This window comes from Anguilla anguilla, chromosome 1 (genome assembly GCF_013347855.1).
Source record: "Anguilla anguilla isolate fAngAng1 chromosome 1, fAngAng1.pri, whole genome shotgun sequence".
NCBI lineage: Eukaryota > Metazoa > Chordata > Actinopteri > Anguilliformes > Anguillidae > Anguilla > Anguilla anguilla.
The window spans coordinates 10,514,719-10,540,294 of record NC_049201.1 but is presented as its reverse complement, the minus strand read 5'-3'; the positions used below and the strand labels follow the sequence as shown (position 1 = coordinate 10,540,294).

Genomic DNA, 25,576 nt, shown 5'->3' with positions numbered 1-25,576 from the left:
GAACCTAATTATAAACAAGTAAAATACCACAAGTAAAATTAAAATTTTTAATTGTATTATAGCTAACTAAATTACATTTTAAGGAACCATACAATAGATTATTTCTACCTCTGGTAGCCCACAGTCCATTCTGCCTGTACTGGACTTAGGACACCAGGGACAAAGCAGAAGCCATTAGCCACTTACTTCCCAAGCACAGCCCATACATTTCAGGTTGTAATGCAGTAATTATTATTATTATTAAGTTCAAAACACATTGCTTCACTGGTGTATTTTTGATGCGTGGTAACTAATCTTAGAAGTCCTACTTCCAGGCCAAAACACAGTGTTCCTTTCAGTGGTCCTGTGAAATCCAGAAATCCCATAAGTAATTGCTTCATGAGGTGAGAGCAAAAGCTAATTATACACAAATTAAATATAAGCCCACAAGATTTTGCTGCCCAGTCTGAGTTTACAAATACACTATTAACTGCACCATCTGACAAAAATTCACTACTATCCTTCATATGAATGATATTTGATATCATCCCCTTGCATTTCAAATTCCGTTCATGCCATAAAATTTAAACACAAAATCTTTCTGCTTTTGGATAGATGTGTGCATTGTACATGTGACGTTCACAATTTACAATTCTAGGAAACTCAGCACATTTATGCAATTGTTCCTGATGACCAGGCAACTAGGACTTAATTTAGTCTACACCGTTTAACAAAACTTGGCAAACACATTTTCTAACAGCACTCAAGTAGTTAAGCAAAAGGAAACATTTAGAAATGATCATCACCAAAATGTGATTCATAAGCCAACTCTGGCAATAGAAAAAAATACACCTACGTACGCCTGACATGGTTTAGCTTCGCGTTAGGTTCTTAGCTGTACTTAGAGAGCATTTGGGCAAGCTTAATATGCTTCTGCTTACCTGCGACAAGACAGAAAGCCAATCATAAAACAATAATAGTGGGGCAACTGTAAAACTGGGATGGGCTCCATAAAAATTTCAAACCATGTAGGCCTACCTTCCACATATGTTTTATGTAGGTATGCTACTTTATGCACCCTGGTAATGAAATATTAAAACATTTATTTCACAGTATTCTCACACAGGCTAGCAAGTGTCTCTACAAATAGCCTAGTCAGTACCCATTTTAAATAAATGCTGCAGTAATTTTCCCTTATTTAGATTATACACTGCATCCCTCATGTGCGCCTGTACATGAGCATTTAACTCACCAAAGAAATCCTAAAATCATTTTCCTTCAAGCACTAGGCTCCAGTGGTCAGAGTGCAGGTAGACTGAATTAAGGGAGGCACTGAAAAATGAAGCACAGATAGCCTATTTGATGATGAAATCTTTATTTAGGGATAGGACCGAAATTAAAATGCCTCTGAATTTTTAAATACATTTCACTTGCTAAGAAAGGCAATGTTCGGTAAAATTAGGTTAAAACACAGGCATGATGCGCTGCATATGCAGCAGGGATTGGCTTGCTCTCCTCCCTGCGTCTTCGCATGGCAGTGACGTGTCTCACATCTCTCTTATTTCTTCCCCCATATTATCTAGCGGATGACTCATCTCCATCTCATGCATTTCAGCATGAAATATCCAGAGAACCTTCACACAACGCAGAAGGAAAACAAATTCAGTGCAGGCTGCTCGTACGTGGTTCTGCTGCTTGAATGGTAACAAAGAACAAACCAGTGGAGTCAAATATTAATATTATAATCCATCTGTACATGGACAATAATACTAACATGATGCAAATCAGTCAGTGGTTTGTCTGTTCTAAAGCTTATTCAAAGCCCTAATTTTCAATGACATAGCCTAAATCAAACCAATGTGAGGGCTATCTTCAGATATACAAGCAATTGATAACAGAACAACCCGTTCAATCTTAAATGTAAAAAAATAGAATACGAATCTCAAAAGCACCATTGTAGAGCCTAACATGGGTAGAGAATGGAGGCCTACATGCTAATTGCATGCATGTTTGATATAAGTATGAGTAGGTATTGTACCCACCAACAGCACAATAGCAAAGCCTAATGGATGACTATGCAAGTATGAAATCTGAACTAGAGTTACAGAGACCTAAAAAGCAAGCCTCTCAATACTGTTGGGGAAATCCATTGTTTCATGCACCATGCCTGAACTGCATTGCACTTTGCATATATAAGGAGGGTATTTTCCAGACTTTATATCATCAGTCATTACTAGGCCTCTCCACCACAGAGACCACTTGCCCTGAAGCTCATGACAGAATTCCCAAGCAGACCACTGAAGTCTGAGAAATTGGAGGCAATTTAAATTTGGGCAAACCCAATGCACTAAAGCTGTGGCCATACCTACAGGCACACTGCACTAAATAGAAGGCTGATGTGGACAGGTCCATGACATTTCAGTATGGGGAAAAACCATATATCTCTCAAAATCTCCTCATCACATGGGCTAAACAGCATCAAGATGTATTATGGAAAATAATTGAAAAAAAATTGAATTAACATATAGAAATAAACAAATTAAGTATAAATGACCTTGATGGGTTGACCTCACATCTCCAATGATCAAAAAAATTAGAAGATACATTAAATAAAAGGCAGCCAACCATGTTACCAAGTTTCATAAATTCACTGAATTGAAATTCAATTGTCACTGAAAAAAACAAAACAAATTTTTCACTGAAAAGGCTAAAGCAGAGCAACACATTTGTACAGCTTAGATAGCGAACAACCACCAAAAAAGCATATATGGTCCTTACCATAAAACATTTAAATTTTGAATAGACAGGGCAACTGAAAGAGTCTGATGGAGGTAGGCCCGCATAACATGTTTAACAAAACCAATACGGCAGCAATCATGTCTATTTTCAGTGAAAACAATGGCGAAAGAAAATCACAGCTACTAGAGCTAAAGACCCATTAATGGTCTTTAATTTGAGACAAACCGAGATCCTAGATCTGTTGTCCAAAAAGAATCATATGGTACCAAATAATCTCATAATCTGCTAATCCAATACTTCCCAGCCTAAATCACTTAGCTAAATCCCTGCCTCGGCACCTCATCTGACAGCTGGAGCATGCTGTAGAGCACGCTGGCTCCCCAGTACTCCAGTGGACCCAGTACTTCTCACTGGGTGCACTACTGGACAAAGTACATTACAATACACGTGCATTAGCCTACTTCCATCAATGCACAGCATTTAGAACATACAATATTAGCTATAACTGCTGATGCTTGTTGGCTCGACTCTTCATATTGTTCAGACCAAAAAGATACTTGCCCTGTGGGTTTTGATTAATGAAAACAACCTATACGGTTCACGTGAAAGAAGAGAATAATAATCACGTCGCACAAATTGGGCTAAATTCCATGCAATGAATCCTCCATTCTAACAACTGTATAAACATCCATCCTATGTAGGCCTATAGCCTATAATAGTCCATACACTAGGCTAACTTGCTTGTCTGCTTGTCTTGTTCCAGTGCAATTAAGCAAGAAACATTCTAGTTAAAAAATACATTCATTACATTACATTCCTTTTCCTTAACTGATTAAACAAAATTAACCAGTTCTAATGGCAGCCAATGAACACTGAATGTGACTGCATCTGTACGACGTTTATGTCAGAACACACAGGCTTACCATTTGATAACATTGTCTAAAAAAAAGTAAAAACAACAAATGCTACCCAACCCATAGTAGGCCATATCAATTTTAATATAAAAAAAACATGGAAATTCTGTTTTATCTACCGTTGAAGAAATGTGCATTATATAACCCTACGCACGCACATACACACACACACACAACACTGAAACGCACAATATATAGTATATAGCAGCACTGAACAAACTAATAAGTTGATAAAACCAATTTTCTGCATCAGACAGACGCTAACAACCCGTCATTACTGGACTGAGGAAACTACTCAAACTATGTTCTACTGCCATGTGCTGAGGCACAATAATACATTAAAGCATCCCATATGTGTATCACAAGCAGCCAACTATTCTCAAACATCAATCACACCACACATTAAGATGATCTCAATTCGAACCGCAACCATTTGGCAAATTAAAAACTTGAGCTGTGATTACAGAAAAGGGGGACCACAAATCTGGACTGCTGCAGTCATGGGGAGCTTTGAAGTAAGAGGAGTCTTTGGGGACTTGATTCAAATTACCAAAGCTGAAGCAGAATCCTGAACAGAAAGTCTAAGCTCACCAAATAAGACACTATCACAGCCAAGCGTGTTCCAAGAATCAGACTTTTGTGGAAATCCATTGTTCAACTCAATTATGAAATGTCATTGCAGGTCATAATTTTCAAAACAGAGTCCGTTTCCATGTCATGAGCACACTTCCTGCAAATTGGATGTTTAGGCTATTGGCTACATGCGACTGTTTTAAGGCAATACAAGTTTTATTTCTGATAAAGAAACCATAGCAACCCAAGCCATGCTATAACATAGCTAGGCCCAACTGACAAAGATGAAAGAAAGACTGTTCTATCATTTTTGAACATCTTCAGTCTCCAGACACAAGCTAGCTAGCTAACACTAAGTAGCATAGCATAAACTAGCTAAGTAACATTACAATTTGGAAGATCTAAGAAACAACCCACCATGCTACAAAGATGCTCCATACTTTTTCATTTTTCAGCATGAAAGGTCCTTCGTAATTACATAATTTGCCAACCTGAATATGTCTATACATTACGTAAAAGCGTAAGTAGTTTACTGCAAACTGCTGGAAAACAGTTGGAAAATGATGATGACTTCCAATGGGACTCATGTCATTGGATATAGTGAGATCAAATTACCATTAAATTATCATGGTTTTCTATGATTTTTATAAGGCCTGAATAAATAAATAAACAAACAGATTAACAATAAAACCAAAACAGCAATTGCCAAGCAGTTAATCTATATTTTCAACTGAATAGAACTGAAACACAAAGCACTTTAAAGTCACAGGTTGTGCTAGCTTTCACAAATCTGCATTTTCAAAATGAAAATTTCTGTATTGAACAATTTTACCTGCGTTTTATAAAGAAGAAAATAATTTAGCAAATTGAATAACCTAGAATCCTTGGCAGCACCAACCAGCTAATTAGCTACCAAGCTATTATAGCTACCAGGAGGAAGACTGTCTAGTGGTTACGTATATGATGTCACAGCAGCTTGCTCAATAAAAGCCGGTTACATCTGGAATGAGCCAGTTAAAATAACCACTGTTGTCCTCCTATAAGCTTTGTCTTAGGCAAGAGGACTTCAAGGCAAAATATTTCAATGTGCACATCAGCTTGTGACAAACGGTTTGACACTCAGCAGCCAGTACTGTAGATGCATTTTTATTTTTCTTGGACATTGTGACACGTGACATGAATGGCTGGGAGAGTCTTTTACACAACAAAAATTGGAACTGAAAATTTCAAAAGAAAGAAAATCTGAATATCGTGTGCTGAGGTACAGAAAAACCTTGATTCAGCAGTTACTGTACAACACAATACACGCAACTGCTCGTTTCTGGCATGTTTCGTGTAAACTTTGTGTAGATTCATTTCATCTTCTTTTATTCTGACAGACTTAAATTGTCTCCTCTGCAGATTTTTACCCAGTACCCAGAATTAAATAAATGTACATTCATCTCAACTGAACTGCCATTCATTATTTTATTGTGCAAAACAAAATACATATAGGGCTCCCAGAAATCAAGCTTACAGCAGATGTTGCATAAGCAAAGGATTCTGCATTTATTTTTTTATGCAGAAAGAAAAAACCAGGAAAATAAATGTGTTCAGCATTCTCAAAATGCAGCTGCTTATCATAATATTCATATTCAATTGAGAGATGCCTGAATCAATTCACAAAAGCTGTTCAGGTTTGTAGTAATATTTTCAGCATCAGGCACAGACTGACATGGAAACACATGCACATAGCATATTGCAAAACACACAAAATGCATCTCTAGAAACACTCAACCACAGAAATAATGTTGATTGGCAGGCTGATTTCAAGTCGCATGCTTTTGGATAGTGACTGAATGTTGATAAAAACAGGCACACTAACCAAATGAAAGCTGTACATTGGGCAGTGCGGCGGGTATGTGATTCTATCTGAAGCAAGCAGCACATTTTTGCTTAATCGTTAAAGAATACTTGCCAAGCTAATCAATTTCATTAACTACCCAAAATATTGTCCCACATCACTGCTGTTGTGTTGCCATTACAACATTACCTCATTATTAATGCACAAAGATGGTGTTGGTTTTAATGAAAATACGTATTAAAATTGTTCCACATGCCATGATTTATGTCCATTTATTTCAAATTAAGGGGAAATTCATGAAAACAGAAATGATCGTGGGCTGCATTTTGGAAAGGCAGATTTTTGAGGTAATGCACCTTTACTCAGTCATTGTTTAAATTCCAGATAGAAAGATGAACAGTGCCTTAACAGTGCAATAATCTCATTTTAAAATATGTCCCGGTAAATATAATAATAATAATAAACCCCTGCTGTGCCACCCTCCCTTATTTCACAATACCAGATCATAATAAAGAAATTCTTATTCTAGAACATTCAACTATGAAACAACTGATGATCATATGGGAATTTTTTTTTTTTTGCTCCAATATCTATACTTTTTAATAATCATTGTAGGACATTAAACCGTAATGTAGAACAAGGTACATCAACACGTGCTTTCTGTGAGAAATGTAACTTGCTGGTAAGAGACAAATAATGGGACCTGCAATCTTTCTGAAGATAAACTGCTGCACTGTATCTGTGCTTCATGGATTAGGCCTATCAACATACATCCTGTAAAAATTTTCTTTCATGTAGCAGCTTTCCATTAATGAAAGGCCATACCCCGCCCCTGGCCCGCTACTAACCAGGTCAGCACAGCATGTCACTAGAACTTCATGGTTGGCATTTGATCACCTGGATAAAATAGCCAAAACAATGTAAAAATGGGTGGGGCCAAACTCATGCCAGGAAGCCCTGCCCCTGGAAAAGAGAAACTACATAGCCAAAGGATGGAGCAGACTAGGCCCAGCTGCAACTACTGACAAGGCCAATCTCCATTCAACTTCTCACACAACTGCAAACAGTATCATTGCTGCAGAAAAGCATTGAGGAATTTTCAGTGATGCTCTAGTTCGAGGCAAATTATGCATTAATAGGGGAAGACACAGTACCAAAATCAGAGGTTAAGAATAACCCTGGGTGTGTTTCAGCGCAGCTCAAAAATAATAATAATCTAGCCATCAATTAAAGGGAGACATGCTGTTAACATCGTGCCTTTTAGATACTTCATCATTAATTTAGCATCACTACCTGGCTAGTTGTTAGTTGAGTCGCCATTTTAGAATATAGAGAAGACAGGCCTATATTAACAAAGCAAAACAAAAAACAAAGCCACTGTCTCTGAAATTCAGACTAGCTTCAGTCTACTCCTAAAATATTTAGAGGAAGTGGTAACTACAAAAGGGAAGTAACTTGAGCTAAAATATATAATTTTGTGTCAGTCATGGGAAGAATATAGAATGCATGAGAACACACAGATGGAGAACCTTTTTGATCATTAAAAAGGCTGCACACCCTTAATTGCAATATACACATTACAAATAACCAAGTTCCCAAATAATTCCTCCATAGTACTTGGAAAAACAGTTATGAGGTATGAGGAGTAATTACATATTATGCAATTACATTTCATCCGCATCTCATATTTGTGCACAAAACTCTAGAAATGATAAAGGAAAAAAATTTGCATGTACTGGTCACTGCTTTGGACTCTCAGTAATCTGAGAACAAAAAAGGCTGCACCACAGCATTGCTGGCTACACAAAATACAGAACCAAAACTCCACGACTTCGTACAGCTTCCTTCCCCCTCCCGTGTGAACAGAGCAAAGATAATCCCTTTAAATTCCTAATCTAAAAAAAAAAAGAACTCTAAACATTTCAAAAATATCCACAAGCCCATTTTAAAACCCAAAATAGGCTTATGTCAGATCTCAACAAGCAGTTTTAAATATACTTTGAGAACTCTTTCGAATTAATTACAAGAGCAAAGAGACTGTCATGATGATGGTCACCTCCACCCCAACCGCCCTGAAACACAGCTGATCAATGGCAAAATGTCAATCACACACAAAAAATGTGAAGCAAAGTGGGATATGGTGGTCAATAACTGAAGCACAAAAGACCACAACACAAAAAACATCTGCAATGAGAACTAGTCTCAGAATATGGGGTTGATAGGAGGCTAAAACTGCAAATGCAGAGGACCCAATTCAGTTGCCACAGTTTTTGTGCAACTAATGCAAGTATAGATCCATTGCAAAGCACGTCATAACTGAAAATTATTTAATGAGTGAAAAAAAGAAAAATGCTACTGTGAATAGAGAACAAATAGCACTTCCGTATTTGTAATACAGAGAAGTATTAAAAATTAAATGTGTAAAAATAATTCATGTTGCTTTAGTTGCATAAAACAACAGTCTGACTTCTGATGAAACAGAATAGCCAGTATTCCTATATTCACTACACAGAAACAAAGGCCAGTTGTCACCAAAGGCAGGTTATATTGTATTAATGAAGCTGGAGAAGAAACATCCCTTTCCTGCGGTTTCCTGCTGCCACACCCTAATCTCTTGTCTACCTTTTGTAAGGTCATTTTGAGCAAAAAGCTACAACCGGTCCCCAAGCGCATTTCCGATGTCCTCTAGTCATTCAGCTCATTTCACTGCAGTGACAATAAACTGAAGTGTGTTCATTTAATTACCACATTCAAAATGTTCATGTAAATTATTTTTTTCCTGACATATCTGTGAGAACCATGTTTATATAACACTTCAAAATATTTGGTGATGTACACACCATATTTTAACCATCATTGTCATGGACAGAATTTAAATACCAAATCTTGATGAATTATTATCCTCCACCACGTTACCTTAAGAATTATTATGTAAATAGTACATTTCAGCAGACCTAGGCTGAAGCGCTGCCTTGCACCAATAAAAAAGGACAAATCAAGGATACGTGCAGAAAAGAAAAAAAGGCCCACAAAGGATAAAATTGCTTGAGCCGTTCGGTAACTGATCATCAAGGCTGAACGTGTCCCTCAGCCATAGAACTGACACATCCCCTACATGTAGAACTGCACGGTGCATCGAGTGTGGCATTAAAATCTAATTCTACCTCAAATCAGGCACATACATTTCGTTTTTTTTTTTTGTTTTTTTAAGCAAGAATTAAACGGGCCTTTTAAACCTGTCCATAAACAGTAACATTTTCCCTGTGGCGAATGAGAGAATGGAAATGATTGTGCGGATGTTGAGCAGCACTGTCGAATAGACAGGCGGAACAACGTCCTCTTCTTTTTTTCGGAGGGGAGGGGGGGGTGGATGGTGGTAAAAATCTATACATTTACACAATTCACACAAAAACCCTGTATAAATTAAAAATCTCTATGTAGTGTGCGAGTCGTTCTTTCCATATGAAAACAAACGGCAGGCCAGTAGCATATGAAACAATGTCTGACATATTGTAAATGAATCAAAATGGCATCCTCCCAGAGCTTCAAAACATTTGCTTCTTTGTGCCTGGTGCTGTCATCAGCCATATATGCTATTGCTAAGCATGGTGTAAAATGGTTTGCAATTTAAATATTGCAATAAAAACAAAAATGCATAAATATTTCAGTCTGGACCATAGATTTGCATTTGACTTACACTGTGTCCAGGAAGATATTGCATTTTATCCATCACATGTCCTCTGTGAAACAGAAAATGCTACCACAAAAAAATCTGAAATGACAAAATGCCTAGTATGTGAATTACTGGTCTGTGTATTAGGCTACAGTTGTGAAACCATTAAAGCCTAAGAAAATCTTCAAGGAGACATTGCCATATTGACATATTTCAACAATAAAACATCAATAAAAGGTGAGCAGAAGATGAAGATACGAACGCTGCTTAAATGCACACCGTCTTGCCGACACCATAAACACTACATCAACAATGGTCATTTAAAAAAAAAAAGCCGTTTTAAGGAGTGGCCGCTGATCACGTTTCCATCCCTGTAAAGCCGTTCCCGATTGCAGATAGAATCTTTGTGTGATCGCCTGTGCTGTGCTGAGACATTCTGTACTGTACAGCTTACTGTGAATGGGCAGCCAGGTACTTTATGAATGGAAGCGGTCACGTGACCGCAGCACCTCCCGAGCAGATATTTCTCACTGACTGTCAACAAGCGCACGCAGAGATCAGCCCATTAAAACAACACAGATTTCCAACGTGAAATACACGGACAGTGCATAAAAACGCCGCACCAAACGTTCGTAACCAGAGTAATGTTGCTTTCTGGACAAGGATTCAGCACATTTCGTGCACTGCAACGTTCTTTTAACATTTTTTATGAATGGAGATTGTGGTATGCAAATGAGTGTGATTGAGAAAAATATGGCGTCTTCGGCTTTTTTTAAGGCTGACATTGCAGCCAGCAGTATGCAACCACTTTCTGTTTGCTAAACAGCTCGCTTAAAGGCTCGGTCTGAACCATCATTTATGTTGAAAGAAAAGCAAAGCATTGATCTTTTATGAAATGTGAACAAAAATGGGAACAATGAGATCATTTATACCTAGAATATAGCATGAATCACAATACTGCCGATAGTTCGCTGTTATTAAATTGTTTGCATGAAATAGATGCAATCAAGTGTTCTATCGCAATGATATCGTATAGAAGACTTGCATGTTTGATGTTTGTATACGCGACTAAATCGATTATCTGGATATCTAAATAAATAAAATCAAGTGGCCTAGAGACCATGTTAAAAATGTAGCTTAGATGGCTCTTTCTTTTCTTGCATTTCATTTAAGTGGCATTATGTTAAGGTGTTTAAGAATAGCAAAATAATTTAATATCAAACATAGATGCATGTCTACCATTATATGTAATGAGATGAATGGTTACATAAAAACACTAGTCAGATCATGCATTTCAACTGTACGATAGGCTACTGTCATCGGAAACATTTCATGAAGTTTTCCCTCCTCCCAAATGTAGTTTAAAAACAGCATGCAGCGAAATTATTACCAATAAGGGTTTGGATAACCCAAATAGTTAGCCAACTGTTATACATAGATTACAATATCAAATAATTGTTGGCTAACGGGCTACTGCTCTCAGCTACCAACGCAAGCTTGATGCAATGTGAATCATCATTTGGAACCTTCAAATACCTGGTTACAAGACGAGATACGTGAAGGGCATCCTAGCAATCCATCAAAAGAAAAAAATGATATACTTACTCGTTGTTTGGATTTGTCGATTCTTCGCTCATTTTTTCTCACGGGGATCCAAATCCTAGCAGTAGCACCGACAACGCAGGCACGGCAGGGAAATTAACCGCAAATATCACCATTTTCTTTCAGACACGAACGCCAGTTATCGGGTAAAAATAAAAGGTCTAGAATGTGAATGCATTACAGCTCTCTTTTGGAAACCAAATTGGACTAAACTGTGAAAGGGAATAGCAAATGCGGGGTCATTTTTTCTTGTCCAGCAATAAAATCCGAGTAGAACAGAATAAACATCTTTACCAATACCCAAAATAACGATTATTACACTCCAGCTCTTTGACAGAAAAATGTATATATCAAAAAGAAATATATAGCACGTTATTCGTAGCAATCCCCTCCGCAACTTCGTTGGACACCAGCACAGAAGAGGGCTGCAGTGTCACTCCGTCACGGTATATCTTCAGCTTCCGCAACTAAAAAATAAAGTTTATATCAATATACGCTTTGATACTGAAACAAAAATGAACAAAACGGCGGTAATGTTTAATGAGAAGTTGCAATGCATCTGCCTTCAACGAACTCCATTTTCAATTCGGGCAGCGTACATCGGAAAACTGGGCGGAAGCGTTGACCCCAGCTCTCTACTGAATCCTTCCGCGATGCTTCAGAAAAAAACATGTGGGAGTGCACATTTCTGCAATCAAGGAGCACGATTTATCTTACTTCCTCGAATAATAATGTATGAAAGATTATATATTATACTAATATATTGGTTTAGTGTTGAAGCGGGCTGTTTTCCCAAAGTTGCTCAAAAATAGTCCCCCACTTCCCAAAAGAAGTTACCTCTCAATCACTCAGAGTAGTGATACGTAGAAAAGGGAAGAGTCCGTGTGATAGCACGCAAAGTAGAGCTGAATCTGCTAGGTTAACTCTTGCCTACAGTATAGCAATGCCTTATAATTTACATAGTTGAGCAGCGTGGTTTAAAGCACGCTATGGTGAATACTGAACGTTCACTAGACAATCGCTTTAATTGGGAATGCACATGACCCAAAATGGTGGGGGTTCTGCAGATGTATTTGAAAGGGGAAACTGTGCTGTTTAGCAAAAGGAATTACACCAGGATTCAAATTGACTTTATTCATGTAAACTGTTGGAAATAGGCTTCTAATGAATGTCACTGAACTTCCTATTCCTAACATGACATAAAATGCCTCATTCCAAAGGTCACTGACTTTCTTACATACTTGAAATGCTTTGTATTGAAACGGGGCAAAAAAATGGAGCGTTTCTCGTTCAGAATAAAGAATATTGCTGAAATACAATCGAAATATAATTTAAAATGAAAGTAAAAAATTAGATACTATAAATATTGCTACGACACGCACAAAATACATACGAAACACCAGGCGAATGCTCATTTATCTTAACAGATTTAACTAAATACAAATTATCACAAGTTAATTTCCTTTATTTGCCATAAAGACCAATTCGCGACTAAAGCTGACTTCAGCTTCTCTAGTAGGGGTGACTAGCTGATGCATTGCAGGAGTCACATTTGCAAGCATGGATTTATGTGCCGTAATGCCTGTAAATCGATTAGCCATAGCTAGAAGCTTCTTTAGAATGAATAGGGTTATATCTTGTTTGTAAAACCAATATCATTACATCACGAACCAGTTTGGACACATAGAAAATGTTTGACGTGGCAGTTATAGCCACTTATTTTTGAACCAGTGGATTTAACTAATGTTCCAGTGTAATGTACAGCCTAACACTCCATATGCTCAATATTAAATTCAAATATGTTCACTTTGAGATCAATTTGGCAGCATGTATCCATCCAGTATGCATTCATTCATGTGTCCTAGTCAAAGTGCATTTTCATATGCATTGACCAATGGTAAAATTCAGAAAGTAATGTGAAAAGTAGGAAAATTGTATGCACACAGTGTGTGCACAGTTTATATAGCCAAGAATCATATAGAATGAATGCCCCCTGTACACATAATGTGTATTTAATTGTAGGAACAATACAAAACAAAATATGTAAATGAGAGCACATTGGTAGCGTTTGGTGGAATCTGGCCTGTCACAGCACAGCCTCACATGGAAATCTAAGTAAAGTAGCTAATGGCTACCACAGAGAAACAATCTCTCCAAATTACAGCTTGACCATAAGTCTGTATCTGGTTTTGACCCCAGATGCTCTATGGCTTGAGAATCTGGAAGAGGAAGTTAAAGTTAGTGAGACTGGTTTCCTGCGATCTGATTTATTCCAGCAACTTTTAGCTGGCCTTATGCCCGACTCTGAGCAAAACCAGCTACGATTCTTAGTCAGTTTATAAGAATTTGATGATTAAGTGGTGCACTTAAGACTATGAGCAAGTGCAGAAACATTGCGGAATACTCAAGTATGCTGTTTTTCTGTTTTTTGTTGCCACCTCTAATTCGAGCCCCACCTACACAAGATCATGATTTGTCACAGGAAACTAGTGGCCATTTTTTATTATTCACAAAGCACATCACCTGGGCAGACTAATCAAAGATTTTTTTGTTTAATCACGCCTATGGTATAATGGCACAGTGACTGACAGGTATGGCTAGGTTGTATCTGACCATGAAGTCACAGAAGGTATGTTTCTTGTAGAATTAAAGTAAATATTCAACCAAAATAGTCCTCCAGGTTTTCTATTTATGGTGGAAGAATTTTTAAGAAGGAGCAATATATTTCAGGCTCAGGTGGACATGACACTAACCCAGGGTGGATTGTTGAGTATATAGTCGCTTATACTTGGACAGTGCAAGTATAAGAGACTCTTATGGATCAGTGAACAAAGGGAATTTCAGTGGCTTCATGGTGTGTGTGTGTGTGTGTGTGTGTGTGTGCTGCTATTTTGTCTTTGTTAGCAGTAAACATTAACATCATAATCAAAACAGTTTATCATTATACAAAAAAGATGTTCCAAAAGTAAATTGAACTGTCTTTTTTATTTGACAACAGTTTTCTTTTTCTTTTTTTTTTTTTTGAAATTCAAAAATGTTTGTTTTTCAAAGTAATGAGCTATCATGTTGGCCATTTTTTTCCATCTTATGTGCATTAGTTCAATTCAGTTTCTGTAAAATGTTGTTGGGCGTACAATATGTACAGGAACCAAGAGGGGAGTTATGTAAGAGTTTTATGTTATTGGATTTCTTTGCTGGGTGGAATGGAGATCGAGTTGAATGATTCTGCACGGTTGTCATAGTGACAGTATGTTGTGTGAGAAGTTTCTTTGTATTTCACTGGCTTCAATACATTCAGTGCCATGGTCTTATGTAGCAACAGAGTAGTGTATTCTCTGCTGATAATGTAGAAATATCTTGTACCTTAAATGAAAGGTACATTTCATTGAAACACTGTTCCTGTATTCAGGTGTTTAAGCAGTAAGATTCAGTCTTGTATAAGACACGAACGGGAGTGATTTCAGGCTGAAGTTAGTGGGAAACCTGAACGCCTACTCAGTTCAGAGATGATGGCAGCATTACTCATTGATGGAGTTTGCACAGAGCATTCTGGTTAGTGTGCAGATTGTATGAATATACATTTCTTAAAATATTGTCTTAAAAATGAGAAGTTGAGATAGACATGTTAGTGTTTTGAATAAATGATCTTGTCACAATTTCTCATCCAAAAGAGGATAATAAAATTACATACAGCTGTCTAGATGTGTGTAGAATTCAGAGAAATAGCTGAAAATCAATCCAATTTAAGTATTATTACGGATGGAAACACAGAAAATCATACCATGCGCTGTGTTAACAAAATATATGCCTTCATAAGATATTCAGTTGTTTAAGAGTAACTTCAACCAACAATCTGAAATGTAACATGTTGTTTCTTACCTCAGTAATAAAAGAAATATGTATATTGAATAAAATGTGAAAATCTCATATTTGAAGTAGATCATGCTTTGGCCAATACCACATCCTCACCTACAGTATGGTCTCAGAAAAGGCTTTGAGGATGCTGCAGTGATGTGACAGACCTACAAGCAAAAGTGGCCATTCCAAGTGGCAAGAAAATGTTTGCTGTTAAATGTACTGTTTGCTGTAAAAAATGAACATGAAAAAATGAACAAATGGAAAGGGGACTGAAAGACTCCCATACAGTGTTTGAAAATACAAATGTGATATGATGTAAAAGTTTTATATTTCAGCCACAGTAGTAATAAAATTCATTAACCTTGGAAGCAGCTAAACTATAACCGTGGGTAAATACAGCGCACAATGAAGATTATGGTTTATTAGCCATAAGAAAGGCATGTAAATATTGAGCCCCTAATTCTTGTTCATTGTGAGACAAGTCACTGTAATTGAGGTTCCCCATGGCGAAAAGCTCTGCCACCCATTTTATCTCTTGAAATTTTTGGAAACAAGGTAGCCAGCTGTTTGAGATGGTTAGGGACTCATAGCATAATGTGGAATAATAAGCTCATTCGGGTACGAAAGAGCCAGACCCGTTCAGTGTAGGAGCAGAATTTAAGTGCGCCAAATGTTCAATGGGGAATCTATCAACAGGAACTACAACATCTATCTACAACTATATTTTTATTCACTTAAAATAATTGCAGAATATTTTTAATCCTTCATACACAGTCTGACCTTCCAAAAACCACTTCAACAATCCAGTGCTGAGGAGACAGTGTCATACTCCTGAGAGTCAGGAAGCTAGATACTAGAGACTATGTTAGTTTGGCAATGTTTTTATAAGGAAAAAGGGCAAATTGGAGATATTTTACATTCACATCTAAATAGTGATTGTGGTTTATATTCGGCCTACACCAAATCTTAAACTCCTGCTTAGTTAGCAATATGCATTTGTAACTAATTGTGTAATGATATCATTGTTGCCTGGAACCAAAGACATATCATTTTGCTCATTCTGGAATTTAGAAGCAAAGTTTACATGTTGTTAGTGTCTTAAATGGTAGAATTTATCTTGGTTGTATTGACACACACAGTTACTTATCATCTGTGTAGTCATGGAAATTGATGCCATGCCTCCAGATAACCTGGCCAAGGGTAATATGTATAGAGAGATAATAGCTCAAGAACAGAACCTTGCTGGATACCATATGTCACAGAGGTCCTAGGACACCTCTTTGAGTAATAATAGCAGAAATATGTATTTCTGTTAGGTATGATCTGAACCCATTTGAGTTCCCTCCCCTCCCCCCACTCTGAACTAAACCAGCAACATTTCTTAGTCACTTTATAAGAATTTGATGATTAAATGGTGCACTTAAGACCATGAGCAAACACAGAAACATTGCAGAATGCACAAGTACGCTATTTTCAACTTTTAAAAGAATGCCTTGGAAATATGTTATATTCTGTCTATGACAAGAAATATGTTATGTTACTCATATGTTGGTATACTAATATACTAATGCACCACCACTTACTGTATTTCTTTATTTTATTTTTTCATTTTTGGAAATGAAAGGAATGCTACACAATGTTGTTTTTTATTGTTTATTTTTTAAATAAGGGCTGTAGGACTATTTTCTTTACAGAATGAAGCATACTGGATGGAAGGGGAAACATGACTGTGCTATCTGGATACAAATCACCCTCTTAGCCCTTTAAATGAATGGCATGTCTCCTCTCCGCACCAACAAATATTGATGAGTTAGCCACAGAATTTAGTCGTTGTCTTTGCTCTCTATCTCATCATTGGTGAAAAGGAAAACCTGGGCTTGTATACCTCCCTGTTGGTTTCATCGTGGCTATATTAATCTATTCCCATCTTCTATGATTACCCACTCCATTCTTTGCAAAAATGCATCTCAAACTCGCTCCCCTCTTTCGCCATATCCCATGTGCATTTGTAATTCTTTCCTTGCTTACTTTGCTGATGACTATACCCTTTCTCTGTTGAACAGGGCAAAGAGCCTGGCTATTCAATAAAAAGTCATCCTGATGGCTTGCATCAATGCCCAGCACTCAAGCTACCACTCCTGCTACCTAAATAAAACATGAAACATGCTGCTCGCGATAGCTTATTTTGGCACAAGACTGAATTTACTAGCATGTCGACCACCTACAACACCACTATATGCCACAACCTAAATATTCATGACCAGACCACAAGACTATATATTTTAACCTCAGACTGTGGTAAAACAGACCCATTTGGAAAAGGCCACCAACATTTACCTAATAAAAACCTCCCTGTCAAGTCTTTACAATCCACTCACCACATACTTACAATGTTGCTGGCACACCTTCAAATCACCTCATGTCTTTTTATCAATGAACACAACCAAATTGTCACATGATACGATTCTACTTTTCCTTTAATAGCCACGGCTACAGCTTCATAAAAAAGGATTATGAGATTACACCACCAGACAGTTAAACAGATGAAGCTCTGATGCATGTGGCATATATGCATGCAAAATATCAGGCAAAACACCTGATGCATGCACTCAGTATGATGCCCACAAAACACCTATAAATATAGCAAATATAGAATAGACTACAAATTTTGTAGTCAAGGTCACTCACATATTGGTCAAGCTATGAAATCACTTCTGGTCAAGACTTTTGTGACTATTGAAGAATTTTTGTCTCAGACCAAGTGGGAACCCTTCCTTCATTCTCAAAGCAAAGGGAACTACAACCATTGGGTTTTTGAATTTGGAGCATATATCATAGATTAATTCAGTTTCAACAGCTTTGGTGGGGTAGATTTAATGCCCACGTGCAGTGGCTTTATATAACTACGCCTAGGTATTCATTTGCCAATGAGAAGCACTACTTTGGGGAGTGAACATATTTTGATTCTGAATTTCAGATCGGTGAATCACAGTGCTTTAATTTCTACAATGACAAGCCATTCTGACAATCACCCAAGGGCATACACCAGCATGGCTGACGTTGCCAAGATGTACTGATGTTACCTCTCCTGTCCTTACTCTCTGCTCCTGCAGGGTACCTGGTTTTACCTGGTTCTTTTCTCTCCTACTTGACTAATCTCCCATATCACGTGCCTTTCTAAGGTTTACTATTCTTTTGTACACCAAGCCTCTGTTTGGGATTGCTTTGCTTTAATCTGTTGGGAATCTCATATTGGAATCTCAGTCTTGGGGCTTAAATTGAATCCCCCATCTCTCAGTAGTTGTTCATTACCTCATCTTCCCGCTGTTGACCTGGGGGGGTCATTCAAGACTCCTCCTTCTTCTTCATCACTTCTGAATTCGAGTCCTTTTGGTTAGGTTTATACAGACATATTTGTGAAGTGTATTGTGATTTCTCATCTTTGATATGAAAATTCTCCTCGGTTGACCTTCTCTCTTCTATTCTGTGTAACTATATCCAGTACAGAATTCTGCCGCAAGACTTCTACTCTTGTTAGTCCTCTTCTCCTTTGACTCACTGTTGTGGTTCAGATTAATATCAAACCCTTTTCTCCAGAGTGACTTAACAATAAATAATTTGATCACCTCTGACAAGACAAGTGCAAGCCTGCTATTATTGGATCATGAATTATTTAACTTCTTTGGAGGGCATACATTATAATCTGATAATTGGCCTGCTATGCTGCTTTAGACATTTCCAGTTTGTCCAGTGAGTTTGGAGCGTGCCCACCCAATACCTAATCAGTATCATAGTAACAAAACAAACAATAAAACAAAGAAACCCTAAACAGCAAAACCACAAAACTGAAATGCTATTAACTTGCTTTTACCAGGGGAAAATGGTATATTATGCTTTCCCTTGTAGTCGCAATAGTTTTTTTTTTTCTTCAAGTTTCTGAAGGGACTGCAAAATTGGGAGTGTTAAAGTCTCTACAGTGTGTTCACAGAATCTGAGGATCATTGGATTTTTGGAGCTCATACCAAAATACTGTAGATGCTTTGTGGCGACATACTTTTTCTGAGGCCATGATGGTCTTCTTGGCTCTGTAGAGCAAATGATTCTGAGCCAGTGCGTGTACAGTCTGCCCATGTGGATCTATTTTATATTTCAGCCTTTTAGCTCATTAGCAAATTTCCATGAAGCCAATAATCGCAAGCAGTTTTACAGGGACATTCAAATTCTCATGGTGACACTCCCTAACCCACAGAGCAGAGTGCATATTTGCCATTTGCAATTTGGCTGGAGGTGGCACTATGTAACCAAACAAGGTTGATGATGTACGAGAAGTCATCTAGCAAGTTTATTCACACAAACAACTGCAAATTAGGTAACAAGTATATTGCACATATATATCTGACAGCAGGAAATGCCACAGGAAATCTTATGGTCAAGAGTACATTTTACTTTCCTTATGTCAGTTTTGGCTTTTCTTTTCAGTGCAAAACATGCTACATATCAACAACCTGACTGTTTCTTTATTCTGGCCAGTCCTGAAATACGTACCTGCCATTACATGATTCCAAAACCAAGCTAAGTCATTTGTGATAGCTGTGACTCTTGTAATGTATTGTTCCCCTACATTCAGCGTTGGCGTCCCAGATGACTTCAAGAAAAGTGGAAAGTAGAGATCATCTGAGTTGCTCCGTGTTTTGCAGTTATTAGAGACCAAGTATAAACCCATATGAACCAGGCTAGAGGCTTCAAAACAATACACTATGAGTGGTTCACATCAATAAACTATTGATTGCACGTAATCCATTTTGAGGTTCCCAGAGCCTCACTTTCCAATCACTAATATTGTGTATGGATGATGAAAGCTGGCCATTACAATAATGCAGGACTGTCTTTTTTCAGTATTCATTAAAGCTAAATTCTCATTAAAGTTTTAAAGAGAGAGAATATTATTTGCCCAAACAATTTACATATAAACTTGAAAGTTGTTAATCCCATGGATCAAAATGTGACACAGCTGACCGAGAGCCTCACCTTCATGAATGACACCTAAAGACGAATATGTTTTTGGACAAGTGTAGATATATACCAAATAATACAAATAATGTGTGTGTGTTTGTGTGGTAGTCGCACATACAGGACATTTTGCTGAATCCCCCTTATTATTTTTAAGGGCCTTTAAAAAAAAACCTTTAAATTTGCTTTTCTTATGACAAACCAAGCTCACAGGCCCAAATAGAGTGCCCCTTGTTCCAATTTCATTCAAAAACAATGAGCATCTTTGAAAGTTCTCAACAACATGCCTTTATCCTTTGGAGTATTCAAAGTTCAGGAAGTCAGTCCACTTTCTCAGCTCACAAATATGGATGTTTTAGTGCATTTCCTGTGTTGATCACAATGTGCAGTTTATTGAGCATTCCAAGGACAGGATGTTTAAATAAGAATGCTGCTTAGACTCCCCTCATAAACATTTAATAACACAGGCACAGGAGATGGCTTGCTCTTGTCCTTACCTCTAATAGGTATGCCAGGGCTCAATGTTTGTAGGTCACAGCACCAGGTTTCAAACCCATTTACAAAACTTTTCACCTTTCAAAAATTGGGGCTGTTAGTCCTTGAAATTATTAACTAGTAAACAGTTTAGTTAATGATTTCAACATTATGAGAAATCACAGGGTAATTCCTTATCAAAAAAATTAAATAAAAACCATTGGTTGACTATACTACTTTTCAAACATCTAGTGTATCCTGTCAAAACTGTACACTGAAGGTTCTCCACTCCACAGACCTGCAATTATGATAATACCACAGTTTAAAGCAGTAAACTGAGCGAGAGGAAATCGTTGGAGGCTCAGTATAAGGTGGTGGGTGTGGTGGTTGATTGTGGTGGTGAGGGCAGTATTTTAGACAAGAGTTGCTGAGCTGGCAGTGGTTGAATGTTATTGTTATTTTTCATTAGAATTATCAATAAAAATTGTTCTCAATAATAGGCCTGTACGCTGGCATGCCCCACAGGTCATTGGCCACCCAGCCTGTAAGCATCGAAAAGTGTTTTTTAAGCAGTTGCTTAGTGGTGTCAGTTTACACATTAACTCTTCTCTGACTGATAAGGGAAGGGTGACTGATTTTTTTTCATTGTACCTCCTTGATTACTGCTGACAGTGGATCTGTATGTCAGGGGATTACAACACATTTTCTGTCGCTGTTTATACAAGCTCAGCAGATAATGAGCCTGGGCCGCAGCATTTCAGTTACCCTTTCCAAGATTGTCAAAAGCGCGTTCCTGCCACTCCGTACAGTAGCTTCTCTCGCGATGACACAGCAAGCAGTCGAGAAAAACAATGGGTGGTTCTTCTGGTTCTTATATGGCACCAGTCATCTAAACTGTGTTATTAGCAATGAATCCAGAAACAAGATACTGCTGGATCTGAAGGTAGAAAAGTTGAAGACACATATTTTATATGTGTAGTATAACTGTGAAACACTTATGTTTGGACTACACTTTGGACGAGATGATACAATAACTTTGCAGGCCATTTTTTGTCTTTGATGCCATAAAGCTCAACAGTAAATTCAAAGTTCAATGCACTATATAAAAAAACATTGTCCACAGAACCTATTATTTTTATTAAATGGAATCACAATTATTTACAGATTATATTACTTATTATTATTATTTACTATTTACTTACTGGATTGAGAGTAACTGGCAAAATAATTGTGGGTTACAAAATTGAACAGCAAAAGTAAATACAATACACAATGTTGTGGGATTTTTTCCCCCCTTACCATTCAAGCTTGTCATTTATTCATAAAGTAATTGACTGAACTCATCAAATGACCATCGCTGGCATTCTTTTGTTTTTTGTTTTGCCCACCCCACGAGAAAAAACAACAGCAGAGGCTTTACCCCGGGACTCCTCGGACTCTTAGTGGGGTGTCTGCTAAGCAGAGGGGACGCGAAAGCGAAAGGCGTTTACGGCCTTTTTCCGTCGGAAGGCACACGGACGCATACCTGCGATTCGCGGAGGTCTGCTTGTGGAAGCCGGCGGCCGTCAGGCATGTTAATTGCAGGCTTTGAGTGAAGGGAACAAGCAGCAGCTGTCGAGCGAGGAAGCGCAGGGCCCTGGGGCATGTCTGCCTTGCGCTGTGGCTGCACACACACACACACACACACACACACATGCACACACACACGCACGCTAGCTAGGGAGTGCACTGGCATGCAGGCACGGCGGCAGCGCGGAGAGGGCCGCAGACGCTCAGCTCTGTCACCGCACGGGTGTGGATACGAACAACAAGCAGGAAATCGCTATTGCGCCCTCACACGCAAGGAATCTCATCTCAGCTCAAGCAATGAAAATCATGGTCATACATTGATAAGGGAATGTATGTAATATATACGCATAAACATACACATACACATACACACACACACACACATACACAGTATTATATTAGGAACTCATGGGAAGAGAGACAGGCAACTTTGTTTATCATACAGTATTTTTTCCAGTGCCAAATTTGATCATTTGGTTTTCAGATCAGCTGGAAGTCCCACAGGCATTATCCTGGCCTGGATTCTGCCACCCATAGCACCTGTGACTGGGGACAGTGGAACTGCGTCCTGCCAGTGGGCTTGTGTCCCAGACCTCTTTGCTCTGTAAATGCTCTACAGGCTGTGAGGCGTGCAGCTCTTCCTTGGGAAATGAAAGCGTGAGTTGGATACACCACGACAGTTAGCGGATCCCAGGGGATGAGTGGAATTCATGGACACTGTGGATGAAGTTCCAACCCTTTTCCACTTCTACGGCCTTTTAAAGCAGAGGGGAGAGTGAGGGAGAGGGTGAAAAAGACAGACGGACAATGGGAGCAGAAGAAAAGAGAGAAATGGTGTCAGGAAGAAGGAAGAGTGATAGTTTTTACATGTTAGCTATGTCATCAGAGCAGATATCATATGCCTCTGACAGTTCCTGATCAGCTTGGTGGCAAACCCCAAATATTGAGAGAAATAATATTTGTTTTATTACACATCAAAATAAACAACATAACGTAGTAATATCAACATCCTGCTTCTGACTTGACGGCTTGAACTCTGCAGGAGTTGGTCATGAGTTTGTCATGAGACAAAAGGCCACCTGGCTGCCCCAGTCTCTATGACAGACGGATGACACGCACAAAAGAAACTGCTATTTGCCTGTGTGAAATCATTCCAAATTATAAAAAATGTGAAGGTTTCAGATTTAAAATGTAGAATGATTTTTGGAAGTTTTTTAGATGTATGCATTTGTCAATGAGGAAACAGAGGTATTTCTCAACAGGTTTTTCCTTTTATATATAAACACACCCACACATCCCACAACACTGTTAAACAGTATTTGAGTTCATGATTATAATCAAACAGATTCAAATATGAGGTGTGTTTTGTCAGACACACTTCATCCGCAATGTTCAGCTGTGTATTTCCCGGACACCAGCCCATGCTGGAACTGTCCCCTATGTGACACTGTGAAAAAGACCTCCCCACCTAAATCTGTTCCTCCTCCTTCAGGACAAAGCCCTGACATTGGCCTCAGAAACCTGTGACGAGGGGTCCCTCCTCCGTTCAGCTGTGTGGACCCCCCCCCCCCCCCCCCCCGCCTCACTTCATCTGGGGGGGGGGGATTGGAGCTCAACGCCCCTCCATGAAGAGCTCTATTGTGCCCAGATTATTTTATTGTTTTCAGATGTTGGAACTTCCAACACAAAAGGGGAAGAAGCAGGCCGCTCAGGCTGCATGCGCTGGCCGGCCGCCGGGGAGTCCGAACTCTTTAAGGGCTGGAGGGATGGACACATGACTCAGGAAGTGACCCCTGCGACGCGGGATTACAAACAATGTCCTCTCACAACTTCTGCACTCCCGGAACGTACCACTGCCGAGACAGCTGAGGGGGGGAGGGGGGGCGGCGGCGGCGGTCGAGCTCTCGGCAACCTCACTTAAAAAGGCCGAGGCTAGCGCGCTAACGGTGAAAAGCAGCCGAACGGAGGTGAGCGGGCGGGAGGGGGGGGGGGGAGGCGGAGATCGCCCGCTCGCTCGCTCTCCGACCGCGGACGGGAGAGCGTTGTCGGCGAGCTGCGTAGCGCGGTAAGGAAAGGTATATCCCGGCACGCCGGCATAATGGGTCCGATTCAGGCTTTTCAGCCATGGAATCCCGTGTCTGTCAAATAGCATGTACCAGCAGACTTGTTTTGTGATGGCAGCGCAGTGCGGAGGGGAAGCAGGCTGACGCGCTGAATGGCTCCTTTGTTCTGGGCGCTGCGGCTTTTTACATTCTACAGACCCTGCAGATACGACTGCCACTGCATGAGAAGAGAATCAAAATGAGCTTCTCCCCCCCTCTCCTCTCCTCTCCTCCTCCTCCTCCTCCTCCTCCTCTCCCTCTCCTTCACCCCGGTCTCTTCCACCCGATCCCCCCCCCCAACCCCCACCCCCCACCCCTGGGAGAGATGGATGTCGCTTTGCCCCCCCCCACGTGGCACCGCGGGGGGCGCCGTGTACGTTGCGCGTACGTCCGCGCGCGGCGTGGCAGTGTGGAGGAAGGATCAGCGATCTCGCGGCGCCCACGTGACTCCTCCGCCAAGCTTCGGTACGGAGGGGCGAGAGAGCGAGCGCGCAAAAGCCTGGATTGCATCCTCCCCCTCACGCAGCTCCGTGTGTGACTCACACAATTGCCGCACCGTGAGAACTCATAAAAGAACCTATCTGCACATTCTCTGTTTTCAACTCCGTTCTTTAAATAGCCATACTCCCCCATACAAAAATCCATGCATTAAAAAGCCTGAATCATACATGACTTAAAGAGACAGCACCTGTATCGCAGCGCTTAGATACGAGCCGCTGCAGAAAGGACGAGTGACTGTGGGTGAGAGTTGTGTTGCGTATATGCTGTGTACATGTGCATGCATATGTATATATTTGTTTGTTTGTGCATGTATGTGCGCATATATATATCGACATGTATGTGTGTCTGAACAGTATGCATGTAAGTATTTTTATGAATTAGTTTATGCGTGGTTGGTGATATCTGCCTGTGAGTAAGGCCTTTATTCATGCAAACATGTGTGTGTGTGTGTGTGTGTGTGTGTGTGTGTGTGGTTGCCTCGGGTCCACCTCTCTCTCGTTCCCTCCCTCTCTGTGGTGTTGCTCCTTCACAATGAGAGGTATGCACCTGGTTTGTCAGGCGGGGAGAGGAATGCTGCAGCCAAGCTGCCCCGCCTGAGGAAACAGGCTGGAATGTGGCTCCAACCTCCATTCACTTCAGACTGCACAGGAACCTGCAGGTTCAGGTACACATGTCTGCACTACCAGCCAGCCCTTGGCACAGGGTCAGCCGGTGGTGTGTGTGTGTGTGGGTGTGTGTG

At 39.5% G+C, this 25,576-nt stretch overlaps 1 protein-coding gene across 1 annotated transcript in view; it reads right to left on the bottom strand.

Annotated features, from left to right (window-relative positions):
- Positions 1 to 11,967, bottom strand: part of spred1 (sprouty related EVH1 domain containing 1) — a 43,424-nt gene extending 31,457 nt beyond the window's left edge. Inside the window, exon 1 of the mRNA XM_035432751.1 lies at positions 11,327 to 11,967. Coding sequence (XP_035288642.1) covers positions 11,327 to 11,358 — 32 coding nt within the window. The 5' untranslated portion in view covers positions 11,359 to 11,967. The remainder of the gene's footprint in view (positions 1 to 11,326) is intronic.
- Positions 11,968 to 25,576: the final 13,609 nt, after the last annotated feature.